General features: G+C 46.0%; 4 protein-coding genes across 4 annotated transcripts in view; 2 read left to right on the top strand and 2 right to left on the bottom strand.

Annotated features, from left to right (window-relative positions):
• The first annotated feature begins 383 nt into the window (after positions 1 to 383).
• Positions 384 to 1,778, top strand: LOC143323657 (claudin-4-like). The gene has a single exon (XM_076735643.1). The coding sequence runs from the start codon at positions 545 to 547 to the stop codon at positions 1,217 to 1,219; it is 675 nt and encodes a 224-aa protein (XP_076591758.1). The 5' UTR covers positions 384 to 544; the 3' UTR covers positions 1,220 to 1,778.
• A 904-nt stretch (positions 1,779 to 2,682) lies between these two features.
• On the bottom strand, positions 2,683 to 4,450 carry sbds (SBDS ribosome maturation factor). Its single transcript, XM_076735144.1, has 5 exons — positions 4,246 to 4,450; positions 3,865 to 3,994; positions 3,555 to 3,755; positions 3,268 to 3,432; positions 2,683 to 3,184 (listed from the first exon to the last, which is right to left on the bottom strand). The coding sequence occupies exons 1-5, from the start codon at positions 4,371 to 4,373 to the stop codon at positions 3,059 to 3,061; spliced, it is 750 nt and encodes a 249-aa protein (XP_076591259.1). The 5' UTR covers positions 4,374 to 4,450; the 3' UTR covers positions 2,683 to 3,058.
• A 682-nt stretch (positions 4,451 to 5,132) lies between these two features.
• On the bottom strand, positions 5,133 to 7,462 carry LOC143322950 (uncharacterized). The gene is made up of 3 exons (XM_076734420.1): positions 7,144 to 7,462; positions 6,817 to 6,916; positions 5,133 to 6,652 (listed from the first exon to the last, which is right to left on the bottom strand). The coding sequence occupies exons 1-3, from the start codon at positions 7,398 to 7,400 to the stop codon at positions 5,285 to 5,287; spliced, it is 1,725 nt and encodes a 574-aa protein (XP_076590535.1). The 5' UTR covers positions 7,401 to 7,462; the 3' UTR covers positions 5,133 to 5,284.
• Positions 7,463 to 8,078: 616 nt separating this feature from the next.
• Positions 8,079 to 20,371, top strand: part of tyw1 (tRNA-yW synthesizing protein 1 homolog (S. cerevisiae)) — a 42,629-nt gene continuing 30,336 nt past the window's right edge. The window contains exons 1-8 of the mRNA XM_076735717.1: positions 8,079 to 8,219; positions 8,514 to 8,641; positions 8,875 to 8,997; positions 9,301 to 9,402; positions 10,025 to 10,219; positions 10,377 to 10,673; positions 11,983 to 12,105; positions 18,490 to 18,622. Of these exons, the coding sequence (XP_076591832.1) occupies positions 8,156 to 8,219; positions 8,514 to 8,641; positions 8,875 to 8,997; positions 9,301 to 9,402; positions 10,025 to 10,219; positions 10,377 to 10,673; positions 11,983 to 12,105; positions 18,490 to 18,622 (1,165 nt within the window). The 5' untranslated portion in view covers positions 8,079 to 8,155. The remainder of the gene's footprint in view (positions 8,220 to 8,513; positions 8,642 to 8,874; positions 8,998 to 9,300; positions 9,403 to 10,024; positions 10,220 to 10,376; positions 10,674 to 11,982; positions 12,106 to 18,489; positions 18,623 to 20,371) is intronic.

Genomic DNA, 20,371 nt, shown 5'->3' with positions numbered 1-20,371 from the left:
GTGCTTGTGATTTGCTCTAATAAACACTGCAGAGTAAACGTGTGCCAGTTGAATCAGTATCCTGCAGTCAGAAGTTTATCCCATTCAGTCCCACTGTCGTTCTCCACAGAGGGCCACTGCAAGAACATGAATCCAGTTATCAGTAAGAAGTCGTGGCTCTTTAAATGAAGCCCTCACAGAAACATGACACAGTGGCTGAAGAATCGGAGCACAGTGGGACCTTTGTTTTCCCTCCCTGCAGAAACTGGGAGAAAAGGATTGTTTGGAAACCATGGCAGAGTAAACAGAGGGATTTCCCTCCTCCACCCTGCTGCAGTGCCTTCTTCTTCCCTTGCATACCAAAGAACTGGTTTCCCTATTCTGAACCGTCATGCAAAACACACACACACACACACACACACACACCTCCTCACACACATACACAGATTCTGGCTCACACATGCACACACACGTTAAAAAAACACCCCACCCCACTCTGCTGCCAGCTGTTTCTGGTTAGGCAGCCGGGCCTGCAGTGGAGAGGAGGAGCGGGCCGGCCGGAGTCATGGAGCGGCAGCTGGAGCTCGCTGCCCTCGGTCTGGCCTTCACTGGGTGGCTTTGTGCCATTCTGACACGCTGTCTGGCTCTGTGGAAGGTGAGCGGCACCCTGAACAACACCACAGCCACTCTGCCTGCCTACTGGGACGGGGTGTGGCTGGAATGGGATCACTGGGACCTGGCCCACGATGGCAGCCTGCACTGCTCCTTCTACCAGTCTCTCATGTCTCTTTCTGGAAGTTTTCGGACGTGGAGGGCCCTCATCATGGCGGCCATTGGAGCCGGGGCTTTTGCTGCGGTGATTGGAGCCGCGGGGGCTGTGTGGTTCCCTTTGCGCGGCCAGATTAAAGTGTTTTCTGGTACTCTCTTTGTTTTGTCTGGGATCCTGCTGCTGATCCCCACAGCCTGGACGTGCCATCACACCAGTCAGCCACTGGAGGGTGCTGTGTTGATGAGAAGAGACTGGGGACCTGCGCTGTACCTCGGGTGGATCTCCTTCGCTTTGCTGCTGGCCGGCGGGGTGTTTCTCACCACCAGATGCCCCCCCGGAGAGCGGCAGGCGCAGCGGCCTGAAGACAGCAGGTACCCGAACCTAAGCGAGGAGGCCAACCACCCGCTGAGCAGGATCAACAGGACTACGATGACAAACAGCCAGTACGAGCGCAGAGCAGAGTTCATCTGAGGGGACTGTGATGTACTATTTAACTGAGTGTGGGTAATTAAACTGGAGAATCACTAACATGAGAAATGACTGTGCATAAATTACATCAAGCATGGTGAGCGCGGGCTTCACTGAGCACGAGCTTCACTGAGCACGAGCTCAACCTGAGAGAGTACTGATGTGTTGATGATCTGGATTCAAAGAGAAGGACGTGAGCAGGACTTCTGCATCTCGCTTTGCTGTGTGTTGCATTCTAGTGAATACACTGAATATTACTGCAGTACAATGTTGTTTCACCCTCAAGCCTGATTTCCCCCAATTCAGTGTCACTGTAAAATTATTCTGCTTGCTTTACTTGAGAGATTAAACTGACGCATTCTGAAGCTTCTAACATCTCAAATTAAATGTGAAAGAGTAAATATTGATCTTAAAACTAAGCACTGTATCACACACACACACACACACACACACACACACTGCCCTACATTAGAGTAATGCTATTTCATACTTGTTTTTGTTGAGAGTGGCAAAATTGTTTACATCTTTGAAATGAATTCTTCTGCACTAAAGGACACTGTGGAATAAAGCATCGCAAATGATTCTGATGTATTTATTAACTTCATGCTTTCGAATGGTTTTGACTCATTACTCCACAGAGGACTTGAGGAGGAGATATGGTGAGCGTGAAACATGTACTGTAGTCATCTACTTTAGAGTATTTTTCTTTAAAAAGGAGAAGAAGAAGAAGAAGAAGAAGAAGAAGAAGAAGAAGAAGAAGAAGATGTATGGTGGAAAGGAAGCAGTCAGTGTTTGGTGAGTAGGCTGATATATTTACAAACTGTTCACAGTCTGGATGCACAATTATCAAATTATCAGAGTTACATTTTCCTCATTTTTGTACTAAAAGCACTGAAAACATGATTTCTGATTTAGAGATTCACCCTGAACTCCGATTAAAATGTGAGAAAAGGTTTGGTCAAAGCCCTCAGATCAGTTTCAGTATGAAAATATTTTATTTAACTTCATGATCCACATCCCCCCCCCCGATCTCGTTTGGTGTGTTTCATGCTACAGTTTTGAAAGTAAAAACACTTTTTAAAAACATTTAAAAACATGAGCCTTCATGGATCTGACTTGTTCCAACACGCCTCACGGACGCGTGACTGGACTGGGATCTGGATCTGGAGGTGGATGCCATGATATCCCTCTGGTCATCCCTCAGCAGTTTTTGCAGCACCCTGTCCTCACGGGGGCGACGCTGCCATGAGGAAGAATACCTGTGTTTAGGTGAGCGGTGCGTCACAATCTGCCTTCCGTTCTCGAGTTATGACATTGAATGATGGCCAGAAAATGTCAAAACCAGCATATTAAATGTGTTTTTGTGAGGTCAAAATGATCCTTTGACCATCAAAACATGTTTCTGCATTATGAAGCAAATGTTCGCAAACATCTAAATTGGGGTCGTGTGAGAAAAAAAGAAAACATTTGATTAAATATTTATTTCGACAGAGCAAACTCATTCATTATGACAAAATATACATCATTAGGAGAAAGAAATGATCCTTAAAATGGGAAACTGGGCATGAATACATGGCACAGAAAGACAGACGGGAGGTGAAGAAACCTTGTCCAGGAGTTCTGGTAATGGTCCAGAAGTGCTAAAATAAAGCTGAATACTTCAGTGAATGCAGCACAATAGATTCCACCCGGCACGCAAATAATCAGTCAAAGAAATCCTGTGAAGACAGAGAGCCCGGGGAGCAGGGCGGCTGACATTAGTGTGAGCCTCTTCATAAACATGTTGTGCTGCAGTGAAGCCTGTTAGTGTGGTTAAGGTGCAGAGTCCCGACGGTTAGTTCACTAGAACTTCTCGTCTCCCTCCTCCACGTCCTTCAGGCTGAGAACCTCCAGAGAACCCCGGCCTTTCGTCTCGCAGCGGATCAGCTCGTCGATCTCCCTGAAGCAGCCGGGGTCCACCAGACACACCTGAGGAGGAGGAAGGAGGCGCGGACGTCTTAAAAACACACCTGTGCCTGATCGCAGCCACAAACACACTGAGCGATCCTCACCATTTCCAGCTCCTCGTCAAAGTCTTCGCTCTCAACAACCTGCAGCAGCGGCTTCAGCTTCTCCTTCAGCCTCTTGCCCTCCTTGGCTGGCAGCACCAACCGCAGCCTCATGTGGGCTCTCTGGATCTCCATGGTCTCCTTCAGCTGCCGGATCACTTCCAGAGCCTGCGAGCAGCGGCGCCGAGACAAAGACTCTTACAGCACGTCAACAATAACCAAACCCGCGTGTTGCTGATAATGACAGAACAGATGAACAGAGAACAGATGGAGCTGAAGCGTCTCCTCACCTGCTGTTTGGTGCTCTTGCCGGGCTTGACAGAGTAGTGGATGTCCTTCATCGCCCGCTCGATCAGACTGACGGTATACGGCCTCTTGGTCTCAGGGTTGACGCACTTCTCTGCCACAATAGTGGCGATGTCTCTGAACATGGTCTCCAGCTGAGTCTGCCTTTCCCTGTCTGACACCTGGAGCTCTCCTTTGGCCAGAATCTGTCCAGGTGAAGACAGAGGGAGGAGACAGGCGGGGGAGCGAGGATGAACACTGCACAGGCCTTTGACAATGACGCCGTGTGGATAAGAGGAGGGACATGTTTCTGACCTGTTTACAGATTTCTGTCAGATCATCTGTGCCGAAAGCTTTGTTCAAGTCGTCTTTCTTAGCCACCTGTCCTTTGGACACATTCACGAAAACCGAGTGTGTTTGTAAAACCTCGTCCAGGTCTTTCTCTCTGGAACAAAACACACACAAAAGGAGCTTGAAGAGGCGTTAAAGCAGCAGTGGAGGATGTGCGCAGATCTTTACTACAGTAAAAGTACAGGACTTTCAGTTCTGCGCTGCATTAACCGGACGGGCCAGCAGGACATTTAGAAATCAAACCCAACAGTGTCTGTTGACTTTAAGAGGCAAACAGATGAGACGTTTTGAGTAAATACCGACTGAAATCGTGTGGTCGGTGTGTGTTGACATGTCGGTACTCACGCGCCTGATCTCCAGCTCATAACTTTATTCTTGTAGCAGGCGATTTCAAAGCGCTTCCCTCCGCGTTTCATCCGCACCACGGCCACGTTTGTCAGCCGTATCTGATTTGTTGGCGTAAATATCGACATGTTTATGTTTGTTTACAGACTGCTCTGTCTAACGTCTGACGTCCTGGATGTTAACGTTGTGGTTGCGCTCAGAGTGCGTCTCTCAAAAGAGTCCCCTGTGACACACCGACGCTAAACAACAGTTCCGACCCCGTTTTTGTTTTTGTTTTTGTTTTTTTCAGTCGATTTAAATGGTGATTTATGAGCATCCACTAAAAACGAAAACTGAAATAATTTAGACAACAATTTAATTTCTTGAAAATACTGGTGAAATAATATGTAATGTATGTAAATATGCTGACATGAGTGTGTACTGACTGCACAGTAATCTCAACCATCAACTGCAGCAGTTGATGGTTGAGATTAGAGCATTTATAGTCATCACTTTACATGTAACGTGTCCATTGTGAAAGCTTTAATTTTAATGTTGTATCCGGAACTAATACTATCCTTTTATGTCTGACTTCACGCGATTGAAATACCCGTGTAGTTACTCGCTGTGACCACCAGGGGGTAGCAATAGTCTCTAGTACTTCAAGCATTGGAACGTTTCCTGACGTCACGGCTTCGTGTTGTTTGACACCAAGTGCATGTTATCAATACAAATATTATCAACATCAGCACGAAAACTGCTATGACTTTTAAAGAATAATAAAATCCCACTGATAAATGTGGGGTTGTTGTTGTAAACCTGTTGTGATCAAGCAGTTCACAGACAAATCATCATTACACACTGCAGTATTATTAACCATAAAGTATTGGACAATACTTAATATCAGCCCTGTTTAATATGCTTTTATTCAGTTTGATCCTGTAGTACACACATCAGGCAACAAGATCCAAAGTATGAAATAAAGCAGCAGCTTCTCTTGATGGTCATTTTCACAGTCATTCAAACCAAACAACTTCTTCAGCTCTTATTTTATGAATCTTCACACCACTAGATTTCTCCTCGCTCTTCCTCTGTGCTTCCCGAAACTCTCGCCGCTGTTCTGGCTGCTGCACCTCTTTTTCTTTCTTTCTTCTGGGTCAAAACCAGAGTCACTGTTTGAAATCTTTCCCCTTCCTCTTGATCTGCTCCTGCTCGACGTCACCTCCTCGCCCCTCTCCTCTTCCTCCCCTGCTGAATCGAAGGACGCGTCCCTGTCGCTCGGCTCGCTGCAGTGTGATCTCTTCAGCTTCTGCCTTAGCTTCAGTTTTTTTCCAGTCTCGGTCTCTGAACACTGGCCTTCCACTTGAACTGCCACAACCAAACTCCCGGGTTCATTTCTCTTCGGCCTTCCTATCGGTCGACCTGTGCTCCTCTTTTTATTTTTTAGCAGTCCTGCTGCCTCCTTCTGCACCTCCTCTTCTGTGTCTTGTTCTTCTTCTACATTGTCGGAGTTTGTGCTTTTCTTGCTCCCATGACCCTCAGCATCACCAGTGTCACTTTCCCTTTTGTTTATCTTTTCTTTTTTCTGTTGGCAGCCAGAATCCGATGTGTGGTAACGCTGGACGTGGCTCTTCAAGCTCACGTTGTGATTGAAGCATTTGTCACAATGCTGGCACTTGTAAGGCCTCTCCCCTGTGTGCAGACGCATGTGGGACTTCAGGTGGCTCGCCTGGCTGAAGCCACGCTGGCACACTGAACACCTGAATGGCCTCACTCCTGTGTGCACAGCCAAGTGTCTCTGGAGAGAAAGTCCCATGGCGAACTGAATCCCACAGATGTCGCACTTTAACCTCCGGGGGCCTCTGTGGTCCTCCAGGTGGACGCCGCGCTCCTTATTTGAGGCAAACGTCTCTGAACAGTCGGGACATTTGTAGGGCTTTTCCTCAGTGAGGTGGGTCTGCTCGTGTGTGTGTTTGTTCACCTTTGATTTGAACGTAACGTGGCAGTATTTGCACCGATGCTCGTAGTCTTCATTGTGGACTCTGCTGTGACAGTTCAGCGCGACCTCGCTGACACATCTCTTACCACAAATGTTGCAAGAATAGGGTTTAGCTTTGTGCTCACACGTGTGAGACCTCTGTTTACTGAAAAACATCCCACACTCTGTGCACAGCTGACCGTGTTTGGAGGCAAGCGGAGGATAATCGTCACTTTCTTCCTCTTCATTTCTGGTTCTGTCATCTGTTTCCTTTTCAAGCGCTCTAACCTGCAAACAGTGCTTCGCTGGCTTCCAGTCCTCGTCCGAGTCCATGTCACCCTGATCACCTGATTCCTCCGTTTCATCCATGGCATCACTTTCGTCATCAATTACAGCGACTATTTCAGCGACCCCTGTGCTGCTGCCATGGGTGTCATCTGCTGTCGATGCCTGTAATACATTGAAAAGATTTGGGCAAAATCAGGTGCAAACTGAGGACACATAATTTACAATTCTGAATGAGCAGATGATAAAACAGTCAAAATCAAACTGAATGCAAAAAGTATTTATTGCAAGTATTAAAGAAGTATAGCAAGGGAATGCAAAACTCCCACCTGTTGGATCTCCGGCGTCACACCTGAGCCTCCTGTCAGGTGTTGATCTTGGTCTGTTGGGACGGAGGCACTGACTTGGCTTTTCCACTGGTTTCTGTAGCTGCAGCAGGTAAGATCGATAAAGGAGCAGACTTAGCGTGATAACTTGAACCAGCAAAACTTTCACGTCACTCCCCCTGCCCTGACAACCAGTAACGTTAGCCTTAGCATCGGGAACAAGCTAACTCTGTCCATACATACCGCGCGCGCTGCAGGGTGTTACTGTAACAATCACCATATTAGTGTCACAATCACCAAAACAAATAGAAACCGAGCAGGGGTAACTACCTGTCAAGCAGAAACGTGGCCAACTCTGAATCGGTTTTAAACCCTTTCAGGACACGTAGCTCCCTCCACTCATGAAAAGCTACTCCGATATTGATCCTTGTTTTATCTCGGGCTCGGTCGAGTTCTTTCTTTTTTGTTTGTTTCTCTTCCCCGGTCATCTTCTTCTTTTTTGTCTTAGCCGTATATGCTGTTGTTGGCAGCGGCGGTATGGGCAGTTTGCCCGTTGGGGGTGGCTGTTGCTCCGCCATAGCTTTCATTTACCTCTTCATGCCGCTAACAGAGCTGTTTGACTGAACGGCAGCCAGTAGCATGAGCGGAAGGAGGGGGCGGGTCGCAGCGTGTGTGTGTGTGTGTGTGTGTGTGTGTGTGTGAGTAGTGATTGAAGGATGTCAAACACTCCGTCAGACGCTCCTCTGGCTCTGATTGGTTGTTTTGTGTCGGGTGCGGTGGATTCTTGCAAATCGCAGTAGGAGCAGTAGGTGGGACCAATGGAGCCCTTTTCCCTCCATACAGATTACACGTCTCATGTACTGCTGTGTGGGCGTGGGGACAGTTTTAGGAAATATGACAAAACATTATTTTTATACAAGTTACCAACTGGAGCTTTAACTGACCGAGCTACCACCTAGCTTCAAGTTCTCACAATTGCCGTTAACATTACAAAAAATGAAGCGTGACACACTGTAACACTAACTATACCGGAGAATACTTTCAAAACAAATGTCCTAAATAGACAGAGGTGTATGTCAAGACTGTACTTCCGGTGAAGAAATTCAAAATAACTTCAAATTAAGTGTAAAACCGCTCTGTGAATCGTTAGATTAGCCGAACGAAATATGCGTTTTGGCGATGTATCTATATGTTTTTGCGACCAAACTTTGATGGCTGCCCTCGAGCGTAACGTCCACAATACAAAGAACTACGCTTCCCAGCATGCACATCGGCCAAACAACATGGTAGCACACAGCACCAGCTGGAGGGGACTGTGTAGTGTAATGTACAATTTGCAGCGATGGCGAGTTTCTTCGTAATTATTTTGCTTTTCGTGAGTCATGTGTCTACCTCGGATACTAAGGGTGAGCTTATATGACATGATAACGGAGCTGTAAACTAACTTTACGTTATGTTTGGGCTAGCTAACTGTAGTAACAGTTAGCATACATTGCTAGCAGGTCACCCGCCTTTTCTTTGCTGCAGGTGACTAAAGGTTGGCGTTAATCTTGTCGTCATGTTGCTTGTTGCTGCTTTAGTTTAAGCCACAAACTGGCAGCGTTGCATTTGTACACGTAGTGAAGTCAGCTAACTATTGTTAGTCGTATCAGTTGTCTGTAACCAGAGGACGTAATGTGTAATGTCTTATGTCCCCCCAGTGTCACACAATGGCCACAGTCCCTCTGAGAGCTATTTGACGTCGATATGGCACAACAGGCTGTACTTCTATTCGGGAGCTGCACTTGTCTTCGGGATCTGGTTCTCACTGAAGCTGGCACTGAAGAAGGTGAGCTGTCTCATATCTCACCATCACTCATGTTTGCTCCTGGACATATTGTCCCGTGTGTCTCTCTTAAAGTGCTGTTTTTTTTTTTTTTTTAGTGTGTTGTTAGTTGCTGCTGTTTTTTAGTGTTTGGCCACTGCTGTTTCCAAATATTGAAGATCTTTGCATAAAAAGGAAGATTCACATGCGAGACCATCTGTCGTTTATTTGTCTTTGCATGATCTGTGTGTTTTTAGAAAAGCTTCTCTGGAGACGTCGGCTCGTTGGTCTACAAAGCTGTGAAAAACAACGATGGAGACGCTGTGGTTCACGTGTCAGGAGTTAAAATCTTCTACGGCTCGCAAACTGGAACAGCAAAGGTACAGATTTATACACAGGAAACACAATCAATCTATTGAAACACAGTAAGCAGTAATACGATCAAGTGTAACAAGACTGACAATACATGACACACGACTTAAAGTGGCCTCCAAAATGACCCGAGTTTGATCAGTCAACAAAATCTGAACTTCATAAGTTTCACAGAATGAGGTTTTACTTCAGAGCCTTGCAGGTGGACCCATGAAACCACACCCATGTGCAAACCTGTGAAAACCTCACACATAATAAATGTACCATCCTGGGATGTCTGATAAGGTTTAACTGAGACTTCGTTTGTTCAGGGCTTTGCGACAGAGCTGTCAGAGGAGGTGATGGCTTTGGGTTTACCCGCAGAGGTGATTGACATGAAGGACTACGATCCAGATGATCAACTTGCTGATGAGGTACGACAGGTCCAATCAGCTCAGCCTTTCCTTCAGAGGACAAACGTGATAAGCAAATCCAGCTCAGATCAAGAAACATGGATTATTTTCATCAGTGCACTCTTTATTTTTTGGGCACTGTCTCGTGCAGAGGGAGATAAATAGGAGATTATGTGGCTGGTACACAGCCATAGAGACAACAGCTGTCTGTTGAATAGGACAGCGATACAGTTTTCAGTGATGGAAAATCTCCACAAGAGAAATGGCCGCGGGCAGCAGGCGCTCTCTGGATGCAGCTGATCCTCCGAGCGCCGACTCACAGGCAGGCCATCCATCAAAAAGAGTCTTTTTGTTTGAGTTTTATCTTTATTTAGACAGGGCTGAGGACGCAACGTGTACTTACTTTAGACTTAATGTAGATTGATTCTCTGCTGTCCTTTATGTTCAGTTTTAGCGTCAGAGCACAGCTTCCATAAGTAATAACTGCCAGAAACATGCATGTTGGCAACTTTTGTGGATCAACGTGGAGCTCTAGTCCTTCTCAGGATTATTGCAGGATTTAATTCTTTGAGTCAAACAACAGTGCCGTTTCATATTGTTATTAAACATATCATTGGCTTCTTTTTTTTGTCTGTGCGTTCAGTGCACCAGCAGGTCAGTCTGCGTGTTTCTTGTGGCCACGTACACCGATGGACAGCCCACAGAGAATGCTGAGTGGTTCTGCAAGTGGTTGGAGGAGGCGTCCACTGACTTCAGATACGGGAAGACCTACCTGAAAGGCCTCAGATACGCAGTGTTTGGTCTCGGCAACTCTGTCTACGTTGGCCACTATAATACAGTAAGAAATGGTTTCTATATTAAGTTTTGTAGGAATAACAATGCTGCTTGATAATATAATTAAGATCAGTTATTCAAAGAGTATCCAAAGCTACCAGGCTGACAGCTGGAGCTCAGTCATAAGAGGTGTATATTATATTTTCCTTTTGCCTCACTAGGTCGGTAAAAATGTGGACAAGTGGCTTTGGATGCTGAGTGGCATGCGAATCATGACCAGGGTCGAGGGCGACTGCAATGTGGTGAAGAGCCGTAACGGCAGCATCCAGGGAGACTTCCTGGCCTGGAAGGTGAAGTTCCTGAACCGCCTTCAAGCTTTGGCCAAGGGTGAGAAAAAGAGCTGCGGTGGAAACTGTAAGACTGGAGGCTCCTGCAAGAACAAGAGGAAAAACAGACAGGAGGAGGAGGAGGAGGAGGTGGGGGAGGAGGAGGCAGCTCTGCAGAATGTCAGCTCTGAGGTAATGGCAGAAAAACGGTTTATATCACTAATGTGTTTTTAATGGCACACTGTGCACGCTCTCACTTTTGGAGCTGCAGGTTGACTTGAGTAAAGAGATGAATGCCAACCAGCCCGACCAGACTTCTGATCCACCGAAGGTCCGTTACCTTTCACACATCGTAGCTCACTTGTTGAATTAGGCGTTTAATGGGACGTAAACAGTGTTTTTTGACGCAGTGCTCTGATCAGCTTTACAGGGACACACATGTTAAAGGTGTACAATCCAGCAGTTTGTAAACAGTTCACCTCCTGTCGTATGTGTTCCTGTCACCTGCACGCTGTTATTGGCTGGAGGCTGCACACCCATTGTCCAAAGGTTGCAGCCCAGAAATGTCCCAACCGCAGCAAAACTCCTAAACTGCTGTCTCACAGTGTGATGAAAGAGTTCCACATTTTGTCAGCAACCGGCCCAAATCAACTCCATCTTGCCCCCCTTGACCTAGAATACAAGGTGAAGACAGCTGGTGAGGACTGAAGGAAGAGAGGCTGACAAAGTGTGGCTGATGCCTCTGCCTTTCAGTATTATGAGGGCTCACACAACATGACAGGAGCCTGAAGTGGAGTGAATGGGCTGACGGCCTCATGCTGAGGAAGAGGAGTGTTCCTCTCACTTTATCTGATCCTCATTTAGTAGCACTGATGTGTATTTTTAACAGTAAGCATCCATCATGTGACAATATGAAATAGCACTTTTTATTTTTCACCAATCACTGAAATTACACATTTCGCAAGAAGGCAAGTACACACAAACACACACACAAACACACACACAGACACACACACACACTCACACACACACATATGTGACAGCTTTCAAACACATCACAGCACACACAGATGACCAGTTGTCATGGTAGCAGGCACCTCAGAGCCAAATCTAGCTGAGACTTCTTCCCCTCTGTTTGCAGCACTCGGTGCACAGAGCTGAGGTGACATTCAGCCGGAACCGAGAGCGGCTGAGAGCTGTGGCGAGCGGATCGTCACCGTGATTTATTTACCCACTGCAGCGCTCACACACTTTATCCTGCTGCCGCGCATGTGGTCAGAAACTTGGTGATAGATCCTCTGAAGCACCATAAACATGCACATGGTTTTTCTTATTTCGTTAGGCAGCCCCAGAGGACACAACAGCGTACAATGAATGCGTTCCATATGGGCTCCCTCGCTGAGTCATGTCAGTAGTTGCAAGTTTCTAATTGGTTATCGGCTGGAACAGATTTGAATCTCTGAGTTTGTCCTCGTTTCTGTTCCCTTCTTTCTCGCTTCAGGAGGATCTGATGGAGTCCAGCAGTGATGAGGAGGAGTCTGGCATGCAAGATGAGAAAAGATCAGGTTCAGTGGTTGACATGGAGGATCTGGGCAACATCATGAGCAGTGTCAAGAAAGCAAAGGTTAGACTCTCTCCATGAGCGCAGTGACACCACTCTCAGTAATGTGTACACGTCTTTTTCACCTCCAATATGTCGCCATGATTCTGCAGCTCTGATAGCTGATGATCAGGAATGTTTGCTGTGCTTGTAAACACAAGTTGGTACTCAGCTGCCTGCCCCGCAGTGTTACAGTTAGGTGGTCGTTGGATCATTTTAAACTGGAGCTCCAATCATCATCCAGCAGGTTTATTTTCAGCGCTGCGGCGTCTATAAGCAGGCACCGTCGTGGCTTTAAGCTTCCAGCGCCTTCGTCAAATCTTAGTGTTGAGTGAGGAGAAAAAATGGTGCCACTGAAGGAGAAGTGGCAGATGGGTTGATAGACACCAGACCCCCGGCAGGCAAGAAGCGGAGGCTTGCGTGAGAGTGAAGACGCCCACCTCACAGACTTGTGAGGAACGAGTGAGTCAAGAAAGGCAGAAAAAATGAGAAGGCAGAGGTATCGTCAGTGTCCTCTATAGACTGCAGCATAAGGGCTGTGACACAGGAGGGAGAGCGAGGGAAGGAAGAGCCACGTAGGAAGGTCATGTCGCTGTGACAGAGCTGCACCTGTGTAACAACAACGCCAAAAATAGCCTAAGTTTTAATATTTTTACAGATTATTCAATTTAAATTTCTGCTCTTTACTGTAAAACTTTAATAGTATTCGGAGCAAAAACATTGAGACTGATGGATATAATGATCGTCCCGTTGCTTTAACACCACTTGATGAATGTCTCTGCTGCGTTATGTCCTCCGGACGCTCGCCTCAACTGGAAATGTGAAGGTGGAGTTTAGATCCAAGCTTTTGACCTCTGATCAACATTTTGATGAGGGTTTTTACAGGGGACGCCTCAGACAATAGTCCAGTTGAGTCCAGCCTCTGTGCTTCCTGAATTTTGTCCTCATCAAAGCGTAATGCTTCCTGACAGGTTGATTGCAGTAGAAGCGTCCGTGTGTCACGCCGACAGCGAACATGACTTTAACAACAGATTCTCGTCCCCTCGCATGTGACATAAATATTACAGCGCACGGTGTGTCGGCTCTGTGAGGCTCGGACAGGCCTCTTTGTAAGCCCTACGTGGACGTGTTTATGCATCACGGCCGGGAAAGTTAGAGCGATGTCAGACGATGACTGGAGGAGCCCGGGAGGCTCAGCGCAGTGGAAGGAGCCAGACTTCCTTTCTTAAAAATTTCATGAAGTGTTTTCATTTAGGAAGCCACGGGGTCCCATCGTCATTCTTTTCCCTGAGACTCTGCCCATTTGTTTTTGTGATGGCCAAATGTCTGCATTAACCTCCTTTTCACCTGCTGTAGAAGTATCCCAGTCGTATTTACTCTAACTTGTCTCGCAGCAGTTAAGTATAGTTATAATTCTTTCCTGTGTCATCACACTTGGATGTCAAGATGACAATTTTGTTATGTGCCTCTCGTAACAAATTAGTGTTTTTGCATAATTCTGTCCCACAGAGCAGGCAGTGCAAGATGTAATTAGTTTGTGCACTGAACATTTGCTATTGCCAAGAGACGACAAGTATTTAGCCGAGCTGCAAATTAAGTGTGAAGAAGGAAATTCCCCTGACTGGAATATGTTAGTTAGCTTATTTACAGTGAAGCGTCAGCTGAGGTCCAGACGTTTAATATCTGTTCTGTATCACTCTGTGTTAATAAGCTGTCTCAGGTTATAAAGGCGGGACAGATTTCACGCTCAGTATGAAAAATGGAGCTGGAGATCAAGCGTTCAGCAGCTGTTTTTTTGAAATACGTCTCATAAGCACAGGTGGAGGCTGTGTTTGACCACTAGGTGATGGCAGAGACTCAGCTGCAGGCGGCTCAAACTCCTGCTCTGACATTTAACACCACACTGTCATTTCACTTCCGAAGCTATTTGCATTAATTCTCTGTGCACACCAGCGAGGAAAGACATTTCACAGATTTTATTTCATTTCCAGCCTTCTGTCAGCGAAATGAAGCTAAACCTCACTGGCTGCCTGAGCCTGTAGTCAAGGGCTTTGAATGAGGGCTCCGTAATGGATGACGTCCAGGTGATTTACTGTAATTCAGAGAAACTGTATGTTTGTCACTGTGGGATGGAGTACTGTCTTTTACTTCACTGTAGGTTACTGCAAGTACTAGTGCTGTCCTGCGTGGCTGCTTTCAATGCTGCCATCGAATGAGGGCTGATCAGTTTTCAAACTCAGTGCTGTTCATGTTGGTGCAGTTTCTTAGTAATGATGGCAGTGTTTTTACATTCTAACTGTAACCCACAGGACTGCATATAAAAGGCAGTAAACACCAGCACTTTGCATTCAGTGGTGCTCGTTTGTGTTTTATCTCGAAGCTCTCCAGCGCTCACTGTTGATCCTCTTGGATCTTGACTAAACAGCTTGTCGAACACATTCTCTTAAAATTCAGTCCCAAATGATTCCAAGGGAGCGTGTAGAAGTAGTTGTTGAAATGTCATTGAATTATTAAATAGAGAAATGTTTTTTTTTAGGGGTTTTATATCGCAGGAGAAATACTTCATACACAGTATCCGTCAGTCTGTTTTTGAACCAGGCCTGTTTGCACCCAGTAATGACTTTAATAGGTTGTGACAGTTCATCCTCTCAGACCCATTACACTGAAATAAACATCTGTCTGTAGCTGATTTTGATTTCAGAATCACTGAAATAAAGTCCCAATAGCTGTCTGCTCTCTTCACAGATCACATAAGTCGCCTCATCCAACCCTAAAACTTCTCTTTGCCGTCACGCCTGTAGCTAAAGGCCAGTGCTGAAAGAGCAGAGGGCTGTAGAGTGTGTGTGGAGTGTGTCTGTTGATATCAGCGCTGCTTGATGAGTGGATCACTGCGAAACACGATGAGGATACGTCATCTTTTTCCACAGCTGTTTTTCTTCAAATGTACCAGATGATAGATTGGCAGGAAGGCTGTTGTTGGCACGTGTTGCCTAATCTTAGTCTATATCAGGCTTTGGCTGCGGCTGTAGCCAAGTTCCGGTAAGCTTCATTTTCTTTGTTTCTCTAATTGATTCTGCACGAATGTTGAGGCACTGGAATCTAAACTTTGTCCTTGGAGCTTTCTGTTTCTGCCAGAGTGGTTCATTTTATGCTGCCTGACTGTTGCCAGATAGCTTTCAGCTTTTGATGTTTTCAGCTCAGAGTCCAGTGGGAGAAACCAGAGATGAAGATGGGACTTTAACTTAAAGGGCTTTCAGTAGAAAACCTGACTTGCTGAGCCTGTCTTTTGCCAAACGTGTGTCGATTGAAGGAGGTTGTCAGTCAGGCTATGTACTGTGTATCAGCTATGTTAAGTGACAAACACCACAGGAAATAATGTTGGTCCACTCCATCAACACCTCTATGACAGCACGTCAACAACGGTTAAAGACACTGACGTCATGTACATGACGGCTTTGCATTTCTAAACAGTGGAATATAAATGTGCCCTTCTTTTGTGCTCTCTCACCCACGTGCACCTTGATGTTTGTGCCCGGATCACCTGTTTGCACCGTGTGTCATCGCCGTTCTGTCGGTCTGCACCAGCCCCATGTTGTGTCGTGGGTCCACGGTGCTGTGAGATGTCCCAGTTCTTTGGGCCAGACAGGCCCGGACGTAACTGGATGTCTGTGAGTTGCTGAGTGAGGGTGAAAGCCGAGCAGTGGGAGCCGGAGACCGGGGCCAGATTAATCGCTCGGGCTGCACGCAAACACCACAGGGACAGATTGTTGCTCCGTTGGATGCGTGTTGCTATGCTGTCACAATTTTGCGTGTCACGGATGCAATAACATTTTTGATTTTTTTTTTTTTTTTACATTTATTTATTCAGGGCAGCTTCACTGAGAGCAAGGCTGTCTTTTTCAGGAATGCCCTGCTCACATTCACACCTGGAAGCCACTCAGTGCGAGCACAGCCTGACCTGCAGCTCCACCGGAGCACTCGGGGTGAAGGGCCTTGCTTCAGGCCACCTCAGCGGCGGTGCCTTTCTTTTCCCCCCTCTGATTTATCCTGAGTGCCAAACTAGTCATTTACACTCCTGGTTTAGAAATCTGGTGAACCTAAACCACCATTTGATTGAACCTCAGGGTGGCTGATGCTCTCCCAGATGGACTGTTGACCGTGCATGTCTGTACTGACAACTGGAACGCAGCGTGTCATAGCGTCCTCTACATTCACATCATTTGCAGAGAAATAGATGAGAAAAAAAACTGGAAGAAAATTTTGAGATGTCATCCGGCACAATGCCAAATCCTTTTCCACTTTGGAAGGAGACGCGGGAGGATTCTGACACAGCATGATGCCTCACTTATTCACAGCATCCCCCGTCAACAAAGGAGCCGCTCCTCCGAGGGGCTGCTGCTGCTACGAGTGTGGAATCTTTAATGTACTTTGGGCTAAGGCAGGTTAATGGCGGCCACACAGGGCCTCAGCTGCACAGAGCAGATGGGGCTGCGATGTAGGGAGCTACACCATTGTCAGGTTTGAGGGCAGTGAACATGGGCTCTGAGGTCCTGCTCATATGGACAGTATACAGTATGTGCTGTGTATTTCCACGCTCACGTTGGAGCCTCCAAATCATCACATTGTGAAAGGAGTCTCTGGCAGTAATGAAGCTATGATGAGACTTTTCATCTGAATCCGCAGCTCCTCTTAGCTAACTGAGCTTTTTAGTGGGTTTGAGCTCCTTGTTCAGCTGTCAGGCCCACAGCTTCACTGTTTGGTTCACAACCGCTGCTCTCATAGCGTTTGGGTGACAATAACAGAACCTGTGGACTTTCAGTAAATATAGATGATATTCACACTGCTTTAGAGATCAGACTGGCTTGGCTGAAGCACATAGGGCTTATTTCCTCAGTATTGTCAGAGCTGGTTTTGAGACTCAGTGGTACATGTCTGTAGCATTTAGAGCTGTGCAGCCAACGAACAAGGGACGGCGCCCTGCAGGGAGCTGCACACAAACCAGTGAACCGTCTCAGTTCCTCAAGAAAACACACATACGAGCATTCGTCAATGTTTGCTGACAGAGTATCAGCCCCTCATGAGTGCTGCTGTGTTGAGAAGATGACATATAGATCCCTATAGACGAGTCGAAGCAGTGGCAGCACTACAGTAATTGGGTGGAGCTGTCACTTAATATGGTTAATCTCGAAAGTTCCTCATCCGTCACGCCTCTCTGAAAAGTAATACCTGTTCCAAAGCACCGGACAGCCACTGAAGCAGGACTTAATCAATCATCTGTTGTATCTGCAAACTGTATATCTCTCATGTATTAGATGCACATACAAATATTCCATTCTGCAATTATGGAGCCCTGGCCTGGAGGAAGCTGTTTATCTTCCAAATGCTGCAGCAGCTTCAGCATAAAACAGACAGCTGCTGTTGCAAAGAGCCTGACAATTGTTTTGATACTCTGTTTAACTTTTACTGGGCCCCTGAAGGGCCTTCAACCAGGACTCCCCTGCTCTGTCTGGACAGGAACGTTCCCCTCTTATTCAAAATGATCGTGCCATGCAGTGGTTAATGGTTGTCTCACACAAAGTCATGCAAGGACTGCCGAATCCCAACCCTTGATCTTCGGGCCTGTCTAACATCAAACACTTTGGAGGAGCTCTTTTAACTTAGTTCCTTAAAGTGGTAAGCGTCAAATCATGTGGCAGGCAGCTACTGCATATTCAAACCGGCTTTTTAAGCTTTTCTTGATGTTGTTTTCTGCATTTTTTTTTTTTTAAGATCATTGAACAGTGCACTTTCTGTTGAACTCCCATTCTCCCTTTGACCTGTTGCTGTTGAAGTTCTGAGATATGAAAACTTTGATTTTTGCATCCTGCAGCGTGTAACTGGTATGGAAATGTGAGGAAAAGACAAGTGTGCTGCAGTGACAAGTGTGATTAATGGGCAGGTTGCAGAGCAATGTCTTATCAGATCTCCATTTGTCAGCATTGTTCTGCAGGGAATCTGCAGTGACGTAGCAAATGATAATGGTGTTTTACTCTTGTCTTTAATAGCTCGTGTACCTTCATGTTGGCTGAAAGCACCGCTGCACTGTTGGATGTCATGCTCTTAATGTCTTAAGTGTTTGCAATTATTGCTGCAGCTGAGAAACCACTGATGACAGGTGCCTCTTAAAAGCATCTCGTAAGCTTGACGAAGTCGAAAAAGACAGTTAGGTAATCGTTGTCTATCTCCCATATTCAAAGCTGGCTTTGAATATCACTCAGTTTCAAGCCTGCGAACCCAAATTGTTGACTGAAACATCGTTTTTAGTATTAAATATTTTCCCCAGGAGAAGCTGAATTCTTTTAGATTTTTCATAGACATGTGATAATAGATTATCGTGGTTATAAACAGCAAGTTATTTGTCTCCCGCAGAGGAAAGAGGAGGGTCGAGGAGACGTTCAGGTGGTGAAGCTTTCCAAGTTGAACGGATTGAAGAAGATTGAAGATGAAGGGGAAAGAAGGGAGATGATCACGCCTGCCCTCAGCGAAGCGCTGACGAAGCAAGGTGAGAAGAAAGATGATTTAGAGAAGCTCACATGAAATACAGCAAATCAGACACAGATGAAGAGAGCGTCAGTATTGTCCATCAGTGACACTGCTTCAGTTTTCTGAATTTTTGACTTGTGTAACACTGTGTTGCCGTTTCCAAACATCTGCTGGTTGTCACTGGTTAATATATTCATATTCTCTCGCCGCACTGCTTTGCAATAAAAAATCACTTTACAGACCAAGCACACCAGCTGCTTGTCAGCATATCTTTAACCTTGCTCGTTCCACAAAGGCAGCAAAGTTGTAATTCACTTTAAAACATGAATTATGAGTCATGCCATTTTTTTTATTTCGGCAGTAATTCTAATAAACATATGCAAATTGCCAGCTGAGATGTGAATTTCAATTTTTCCTTCCTGAAAAGTATTCTTCCATGATCGTCGCAGGTAAAGGTGTCGCTTCTCAAACTCAATTTAGCGAAGGTAGATGTTTTTTTGTAATTAATGTCTTGTTTACTGGCTCAAACACTAATTACTTTGCACGCCATGCAGAAAGAAATAATGTGTTTTACCCTCTGAAGTTTATCAGCTGCATCCTGTGTTGTAGCCTTTTTTCTGACATCCTGGGAGAGGAATTGGTCAGTTAAAGCTGGTCTGAGGTGCTACATGAGGAGAGGTGTGGAGCTGGGAATGTGTGTTGTCTAATAGCACTTAATGATGCATTGCAGTCCAATTACCCTCTCTGCCTCCGCCTGTCCTTAGGGTGCATTCCCGAGAGTTTCATTCCTCTCTCCTCCCACACAAAAACCTCAGAAAACACTGCTCCTAGCTGGTGTCAGCATGGCAGCGTTCCTAAAGCTCTGAATTCAGCACCCAGACGCTGCGGTTTGACTCACGTACTGTCACCTTTGCAGAGGAGAAGATTGTGGGTCGTGCATTGGGGACGTGTTTAAAAAAGCTCTTGTCATTTACATTTGAAAAACCAGACATTTACCCACTGAAACGTCTCTGATTGCACATGCACACCTAATGACCCTAACACGCAGGCAGTATCACTTTCAGCCCAGGGGTTTTGAAATTGGCTGTTAGATTTGAATTGGATTAATGAGATGTGAAATGATATAGTGCGTGTGTACAGTATATACTTTAAGAACAGGGCTGCCTGTGCGAACCGTTCAGCTGCCCAACGCTGGGCTCCGTCTGACTGCTGAACACTGACTATGGATCAGTGTTTGTGGTATTGCACCCTGTGTTTTGATAAAGGAAGCTGCATGTAGTGCTTCCATTTGTTCCATGTGTAGATGTTTGCCTCTCATAAATCCCTGGAGTCTTAGCTGTTGACTCATCAGCACAGTCTGAAACATTTTACTATCTGTTCTCCACTGAGTCCATTCACTGCTGCAGCACAGGCCCGTCACTTTTAGCCAGTAACCCCCCCCACTAGTAGCTTACACAACGTTCTATAAATAGGACTCTGTGAGCAAGACTTCTCTTCATTTGACCAAATGTTGACCTATTTATGTTGGCAACAGTCAGTGCTGGTGGACGCTTTCTTTTATTTGCAATGAAAGAATCAAGGATAAAAGCTTTGGCATTGTTTTAGTGATAATGGCTCTCTGAAGGCTGCATTTCCTGCGTAGCCTTTTTCTGGCATGGCACGGATGCAAGAGTCGCATCTACTGAAGTCCGAAAGACCAAGAAGGTTTTGGCATAATACTGCCCATTTAAGACCAAAGGAGATGCCAGTTTTCTAATTTTCAGGCCAT

The sequence above is a fragment of the Chaetodon auriga genome, chromosome 7 (assembly GCF_051107435.1).
Source record: "Chaetodon auriga isolate fChaAug3 chromosome 7, fChaAug3.hap1, whole genome shotgun sequence".
In the NCBI taxonomy this organism is placed as follows: Eukaryota; Metazoa; Chordata; class Actinopteri; order Chaetodontiformes; family Chaetodontidae; genus Chaetodon; species Chaetodon auriga.
The sequence above is the reverse complement of the archived record's forward strand: the minus strand, read 5'-3'. Positions and strand labels throughout refer to the sequence as shown.